The 8,371-nt window shown below is 34.7% G+C and overlaps 1 protein-coding gene across 1 annotated transcript; it reads right to left on the bottom strand.

Annotated features, from left to right (window-relative positions):
- Positions 1–203: 203 nt before the first annotated feature.
- Positions 204–4,976, bottom strand: LOC107843420 (protein trichome birefringence-like 35). Its single transcript, XM_016687713.2, has 6 exons — positions 4,647–4,976; positions 3,253–3,532; positions 2,261–2,432; positions 1,896–2,092; positions 1,516–1,665; positions 204–684 (listed from the first exon to the last, which is right to left on the bottom strand). The coding sequence occupies exons 1-6, from the start codon at positions 4,852–4,854 to the stop codon at positions 357–359; spliced, it is 1,335 nt and encodes a 444-aa protein (XP_016543199.1). The 5' UTR covers positions 4,855–4,976; the 3' UTR covers positions 204–356.
- Positions 4,977–8,371: the final 3,395 nt, after the last annotated feature.

Raw genomic sequence — 8,371 nt, 5'->3', positions numbered from 1 at the left:
CCCTATAATATTCCCAAAACTCACAATATTTGTATGAATCTATGTATATGGTTCGTGGTATACACTCAATTCAAATAGAAATACTCTATAATGCTTTAGTCCCAGCCAATTTGACCAAAACCTCAGTTAGTTCTACGGGTACATATTACCTCACACCAGCACTTGTATTGAGAATCACCAAACCATCAAAGGGAGCTCAAACGAATATAAACTTTGAGGTTCAAGATTTTGCTTCAATACTAACAAAGGAAATATGCTATGCTCATTTGAGATGTACATTACGTTCAAGGTGTGAACTTTTCTCTTTCTTATCTTCAAGGATAGTGGAAAGATTACTTACAAAATGTACCGGCTTTTCACAAAAACTGATATAGCAATTCATTCCATACATCAGGCACACCTGGCAAGCACCAATGGATGCAATCCGAATAACTTGCAGGGTCTGCTAATCTCTCAGGAGTCAGTGCCTCCCAAAACTTACGGTAGATGGAAGGGTGGCCATCTTTCCTGTATTCTGAGAGCTGAGTAATATTGAGAACGTTAACCTTTGAGCCTAACCTAGCGATTGTCCTCTCCACCATCTGCATCGTGGGCAAATCAGAATCTACACCCCAATATGTTCCATTCATGGGAAGCTTCTCGTTGTAGCAGTTTCCTTCACTTCCTGGATCCCATTCTCCTTTCCTGATTGTTGAAAGAAGAAAACATATCATTTCTTAAAGTACGGAAATAATAAGAACCTTAACCAAGAAAAAAATCTTTCAAGTTGGATTTCCACCAATTGGGAAGCCCAGTGCACTAAGCTCCAGCTAGTGCGGGGTCTGGGGAAGGGCCGAACCACAAGAGTCTATTGTACACAGCCTTACACTGCATTTCTGCAAGAGACTGTTTCCACAAGAAATTCGCTATTGTACGCGAAGACTACCCCTTCTGCACTAAGCTCTAGCTATGCGTGGGGGATGAGGAAGGGTTGGACTACAAGGGTCAATTGAAGGCTATGGCTTTTTTGACCCCCAATGAGTACTAGAAACGGATAACTAGAATGGTCACTGGCCCTTGCTCCTCACTGTTTCGTCTCTTGAAATCAGAAATATATTCATGCACAAGACAACTGATTATGGTTCTCCAGGAGCTTATTGCCTACACAATATTGATAATCATAGCGCATCTTTGAATTTATATTTGGGAACTCATATCAACAAATACACACGGGAAAATGAAATTGAGAGCTTTATGCTCTGTGCACACTTTTGATCTGTTCCGTTCACCAACAATGTTTGAGCGGGATTGACAATCTAACTACAAAGTTTGCATCAGCTATTTAGCATTAGATGCAAAAAAATCAACATACAACAAAAGATACTTCTTCCAATCTCCTAATTATTCATGCTAATAACCAAAATTGAATATTGAAGTTCAGAAACAAGTCAAATTCATGCACTGTCATGTTTGAAACACCTTTCTAGTAAGTACTCGAAGTAAGCTTTAGCAATGAAAGAAGAGCTCCTCACTTACGTGAAATGTGTAGGGGACATAGTGACGAAAAAGATCTTCTTCTTGGGATCAACATTGGAATCCACCCAATTTGCCCAGGCCTCCATTGCTAACTCCATGCCTCCCAATCCATCTATCTCCTCGCAAACTCCATTTTCTTCAGTACTCCATCTGAAAATGTAATGGAGCTGATGAGAATGCAATCCTTTTTTCTTTGAAAAATTTCCATTTATTCTAATAAGTTCGCTAGAGGTATGACTTATGAGATAGATAAATCCAGCCGAGATAAAATGGCAAAAAGGATGCAAGACTGCCTCTTTTCCACCTATCTTTTACATTTTCGTTTATTAGTTCTTGGCATATCTGCTGAAAATCGTGACCTAATTAAAGTTCATACTCACAATATCTTAACAGGGCCCTGTCTCCACCAAAGATATGAATTGAAGACCAATATATCAGCATGCATCCATTCTGATGAATGCCTAAGAAGTGAATCTGGACGCAGTATTCGCTCAGACAATCTGTGATCAACTGGATCATCAGAATTTGATTCGACAAGAAGTGGCGCCCAAAGGAACTCTATGCTGGCATTGTATTCCTGTCATCAACACAGTAACACTTGAATTTAGTAATGGATGTTAAATTATCTTGACATAATCATCCACCGTCTACAGATACGGAAGTACATTTAAACTTGACATCATCTGAAGTTTGAGATCTCTTAGTTGAATGAAACAGTTCATATACTGAAAAAAGTTCACTTTACCTGTGCGCTAAATATAGAAAGATGTGCCTGTGGTGTCATGAACTTCTTATCAGCTGGAATAACGGATTGCATTAGACAAACCATTGATATCCACTGTCCTCTATTTAGTGAGTCTCCCACAAACATTAATCTTTTCCCTCTTAATTTCTCCCACATTTCAGTCACATTCCATCTGGGTATCAACATTAACAAGTCAATAAACATGACAAACAAGACATAACAATTTATACAACATAATACAAGAATTCAGATGTTTTACTGTGAAGCTAACTAAACTGAGATCTATAATTTGGTTAGCATTACAAAATTATTCACATATTCTTTCATCTCGGGGTCTCAAAGGGGTGTGGAAACTAATAAGAACTCTTGCATTGGTTAGTTAGGAGTGATCTTTTTTCTACTATGTTTGAGATCTTTGTCTCACAAAGGGCGAAATGAGATCTTCTTGGAACAAGGTCAGAGGCGTGGCGCGGACCAGTTTCTTCTGATATCAAGAAGATTCCACATCTCCATCCGAATAGGAAGGAAGGTAAAATCAATTATGTCAGTCAAAAAAAGAACCAAACTGATGAAAACCAACAGATCAACCAGGGGCCACGTTGCAATAGGATCATGAATGTTACTCCCTCCATTTCAATTTGTTTAGCTTACTTTCCTTTTCAGTCCCGTTTAGAAAAGAATGTCTTTTCTCTGCTTTGGTAACTCGTTAATTCTAATTTTTCACGTGGCAAGTTTAAGGCCACAATATTAAAGGGCATTTTGATACATTCTACATATCTTCAAGTTTACTACCAGAGGATGCAAAAGCAATTTTACTTTTTTAAACTCCGTATAAAGTTGAAACCAGACAAACAAATTGAAACGCTTGGAGTATTATACTTAGATATTGGTTTCTTCAAACCACATTGATGCTCTTTCAACTGAATATTAATTTATTTTTGGGAAGCGAAACTGAATATTAATATTAAATACATACTAATATTAAAATTTACCTCTTCAAATTGCAATTATGAGGTTGCCATCTCCAATATTGATACTCCAAATCTTGTCTACCATGCTTATGGCAAGCCAGTTGATCGGACATATAAGGACAATCAGACTCTTGATACAGTGGATGTGAACTATTATCAAACACCCATTCACCAGAAAAATAATCACATGTTTCCGGCATTTCTCTCCGGTCACCGGCCTCCGGTTTAAAGCTATCCCATTCAGCTCTCTTTCCACTATACTTCACAGTAGAATGGCAAGCACTAGATTTATCCAATGGCACTATAAACACCAGAACAAAAAAACCTCAGCTTGGCTCAAAAATAAACAAATGTCACAGTTTTTTCTCACAAAATATTTGAAATTAATCAGAAGGGTCCTTGTCTCTGAGCACAAATTTCAAGAAAATGCAGGAAAGAAAAATCCAGATTTATCCAAAGGCACTACAAACACCAGAAAAATCTTCTTCTTTCGCAGAATATCTTAAATTAGTCAAAAGGAAGGGGAGCCTTGGAGTAACTGGTAAAGTTGTAGCCATGTGACCAAGAGGTCCATGGGTTCAAGCCGTGTAAACAGCCCCTTGCAGAAATGTAAGGTGAAAATGCGTACAATAGACCATTGTGGTCTGACCCTTCCCCGACCCTGCCCATAACGGGATCTTGAGTGCACCGGGATGCCCTTTTTTATTCATTACTATTTGAAATTAATCAAAAGGGTCCTTGTATCTGAACTTCAATTTCAAGAAAAGGCCAAAAAAACACCATATTCAAAAAGTGAAAACCCCTCAGTTGGACTAAAAAATAAACAAAGATCAAAGCTTTTCTTTTGCAAAATAATTGAAATTAATCAAAAGGGGCGTTGTATCTAAACTGCAATTTCAAGAAAATGCAGGAAAAAGAACATCATAACAAAAAAACTCACAAACAAAAACCTAGAAAACTTGCTCAACAACAATAACGACATCAACAACAACATACCTAGTGTATTCCCACAAAGTGGAACAACAACAGCATACCCAGTGAAATCCCACAAAGTGGGGTGCAGGGAGAGTAGAGTGTACGCAGACCTTACCACTACCTCATAGAAATAGAGAAACTGTTTTCAAAAAATCCTCTGCTTAAGTGAAGCAAATCAAAGTAGTACTAAGCGGTGGGGATATGAAAGTCCGGTCCACCAAATCTCCCGCAAAGGTCTATTGTATAACAGTCTTACCCACATTTCTACGAGAAACTGAACCCGTGACCTCTCACGTGATAGTAGTTTTACTAGTTACTCCAATTTCAAGAAAATGCAGGAAAAAAACAACACCATAATCAAAAAAAAACCAACAAACAAAACCTATAAAAAATTACTCATAATACAAAAAAAAATGAATTTTCTCATCAAGAAGACTAACCTGGAGGAATTCTTGGGAGGGTTCTGTTTTCCACAGATTGGAATAAACGGTGTTGTTCTTCTTCTTCATCTTCCTTAGGTGAAGAATCATGATTAGAATGAATTTGTTGAATGTTAATTTCATTATAAAGAATGGAAAAAACAATGAAAATGAAGAAGACAAGTGCTATGAGTGGATACTGTGTTTTCTTCTTTGGCCATTTCTGCATTATGTTTAGTGTGTGTCTGTGTGAGAGAGAGAAAAAATTGGAGATAGGGAAATGAAGAACGTTGATTGACTAAATGTGATTATGTATTTGGACAGCCGACAATGACAATCCATTTAAATCTGAACAATTTTTAATGGAAATAATATTAATCTGGCTATATTATGATTAATAAAGTATATACAGTACTATAATTTTGATGATTCTGTTTGCTCATTTGGCAAAAACTTCTAATTATGAAAAGAATAGTACTCCATAGCTTTTAATGTTCACGTGATATGTTTAAGACTATAAATTAAAGCAAAATGTGATTTATTTTGTATTTTCAATTTAGAGTTATAGAAGGGAAGTTTTGAAATAATTGGTAAAATTATTGTCATGTGATCGAGAGGTCACAGGTTCAAACCTTAGAAATAATCAATTGCAGAAACGTAAGGTGAAACAGCGTACAATAGATCCTTGTGATCGAGTCATTTTTTGAACCCTCTGCATAGTCGAAGTTTAGTACACTTGGTTGCCTTGTTTTTTTTTTTTTTTTTTTTAAATTTAGAACCACAACAAATTCAAAAATTTGCTTTATTCTTTTAAACTTCATATCAGATTAAAATGAGACAAAAAAATTGAAACGTAAAGATTAGAGCGTAATAAACTCTGATTTTTATCGTAATATGATAAAAGGATTCCACATAAACTTAAAGGTATGCTCTATAATATGATGGTTAGACTAACTTTGTTGTGTGGAATGAAGTGTTGATCAGTTAAGGACTCCTATATACAGAAAATGTAAGTTGTGAAAGTGAGGATTTTGAGATGGGTGTGTGGTGCATCAGGAGTATTAAGACTAGGAATGAGGATATCTGAGTCAAGCTAGGAGTGACCTGTGTTATGGACAAGTTGAGAGAAGCAAGATTGAGATAATTTGAGCATGTGAAAATTAAGTAGATGCGAGAGGTTAGATGTAGTGGATAGGATAAGATTTAGAGGGAGACTGAAAAAGTATTGGAGAGAGGTAATTTGACGGGACATGACATAACTTCAGCTTTTTGAGAAAATGACCTTAAATAGGAGCATGTGAAGGGCGCGAATTATGAAGGAAGGTCACTAGGTAGAGAAGCGTCGTATTATTTTTTGAAAGGTTTAGGCTTGGTGATGTCCTTGTAGAATTAGCCTTATTCTTGTATGGTATTGCGTTTGAATTTTATCATCATTTATCGTTTAATATGATATTTAGTTGTTCCACTATTTTATTGTTATTGTTTCCTTATTAGTCGTTATATTTTTTTCAATATCGTTTCTCTTTTCATATCTATTTTGATTTAATTTACTCAAGTCAAGAGTCTTCGAAAATAGTCTATTCTTCACGAGGTGGGGATAAGATCTGCTTATACTTTATTTTTCATAAATTCACTTGTGAAATTTCATTAGATATATTATTGTTATTGTATATTGTTATTGTTGTTATGAAGCTACATAGCAGTAATTTTTTGTGTAGCATTGCTTCTATGTTCTTAGGACCGTCAGTAGCCATGCCATTTTTTTTTTTCAATTCTAATCAATTAGGGGTAGTCCGCTGATCTTTTTAAACAATACATCTGGAAATACTTTTTGATATCTCATCAACATTGCTTGACTTGTATGGATTAGCATGACGCGAATGTTCATCCTAAGCCTAAGATTATAGTAGTATATAGTTAAGCATAAAATGCATTTTTAGTTCCAATGCAGCTACTAGTGCATTTTCACTAAAACTATTTAATTGCTCAGGTATTATGCTAGGTTTTTATTGTTATTTTATATCTGAAGAATTATTAATGAACCAACATCACATATTTAAATTAATTAAGGATCAAATATATTATTAGACAAAATATTAATCAAGAATTTAAATCAAAATTTATCAATAATTAGAAGGGTGAAAGTGCTATTATTGATAAATTAAAATATCATTAAAATGTAGTGTTTATTAACAATGGAAAGGGTCCCACCTTATTGAGTCCTTCTTAACGTGCATGTGACTACGTGTTTTACATATGTTAACGTGGTTCCCACTACAATTAGTAAATTTTTGCTTTTGTTTTACGATATAATCCATAATCACTTCACTATTTTTGCAAATTATTAGTAACTCTTTATTTTACAATAATATAATGTATGTTCCTTTTTTTTTTTCTCTTTATCAACTTACTTTAGGTAAAATATTGATTTAGACTTTTGGGTTTTAAATTCTAGAATAATAATACTATATGTTAGTAAAGAAATTTTGAATTTGAATTTATTGATATATAATTTCTGAAGATAAATATAAAATTTAACTAATATTGCTGAACTTGAGCCCATAAGTAACCTAGGGGGTTTAGGCCACATGTGATAAAAGAGATTTAAAATGAGGTGTAGGTGACATAAGTCTTAATAATTGAGTAGATGTGACAATTACTTAATTATGGATTAAGAAAGTTTGGAAAATTTCAAAATAACTCACAATTTTTTAAATTTACACTTTGATCCAAATGTTAGTTAATATAACGGGGAATAAAGGAAAAAAAGTCGCCTTTTTCTCTCTCCTCATCCGTTGTTATTTTCTCTCTCTTCGCGATATTTGTTGTTCATTGTTGCTGCTGCTTTATTCATCATCTTCTGATTCATTATCATCAACTTATACTTCATTATCATCTTCATATTCTTCTTGTTGGCCATTGTTGTTGTTGTTGTTGTTACCCTAACTGCTGCTCTTTGACCAAATTCTTATGTCAAATTTTGTTTCGTAAATCACTTTCAACTTTGGAATTTACTTGAGAGAAGACTTTGGTAAGTCGGATTATGTTTTTTAGTTGAATTTGTCATCTGGGTAACTGCTAGTATGTTGTTTTTTCAACAATAGCTAGCACGCGAACATGAATACAATATAAGAGCAATCTATTTAAACAGATCCATTATCTGCGGCACCAAATAAATGTTCTGTTGTAACAGTAGACTCATGTTGGATTCATGTTTATGGTTCTAGGTGCCCGTAATATGAATCGAATAGATGGGTATTCTGTTGCACCAGATTAGTAATCTGTTTCAACAGATAATTAATCTGTTTCATCAGATTACTAATCTGTTTCGAACAACAAAATACAGGTCCTGTCACAAACCTAACAGATAACTCATATGTTCTTGTTATTGATACTGGAATCAAATTATTCCTTAATTGTAGACATGTTATTCGTTAAGAAATAGACAACACGAAAATTAAATAAGAAATAAAAAGTCAAGTGCATCAAACATAAATTTTTATAAAACGAAAAAAAATACATAGATAAAAGAAAAAAAAAAGCTTAATTATTATTATCATAATTATTATTTGTATGGTCAGCCGTCCAATCTTCAACCGGCAGCAACAACGTCCTCCTCAGCCTGCGGAACTCCCGCAGCATCCTTACTCTGATGGCGGCTAACTCCTAATGCAGGCCATGAACCTCCTTCTGCAGTTCCCGCATGGCGTTTCTTAAAATAGCGACATCCCACACAGGATCAGTCA

Source organism: Capsicum annuum, chromosome 10 (genome assembly GCF_002878395.1).
Source record: "Capsicum annuum cultivar UCD-10X-F1 chromosome 10, UCD10Xv1.1, whole genome shotgun sequence".
In the NCBI taxonomy this organism is placed as follows: domain Eukaryota; kingdom Viridiplantae; phylum Streptophyta; class Magnoliopsida; order Solanales; family Solanaceae; genus Capsicum; species Capsicum annuum.
The sequence above is the reverse complement of the archived record's forward strand: the minus strand, read 5'-3'. Positions and strand labels throughout refer to the sequence as shown.

Coding starts and splice junctions, on each gene's coding strand:
- LOC107843420 (XM_016687713.2), bottom strand. CDS start 4,854: ATGCAGAAATGGCCAAAGAAGAAAACACAGTATCCACTCATAGCACTT. Junction 1,666..1,895: donor CAGGGCCCTGTTAAGATATT/GTGAGTATGAAC, acceptor TTACATTTTCAG/ATGGAGTACTGAAGAAAATG. Junction 685..1,515: donor ATGTCCCCTACACATTTCAC/GTAAGTGAGGAG, acceptor TTCAACAATCAG/GAAAGGAGAATGGGATCCAG.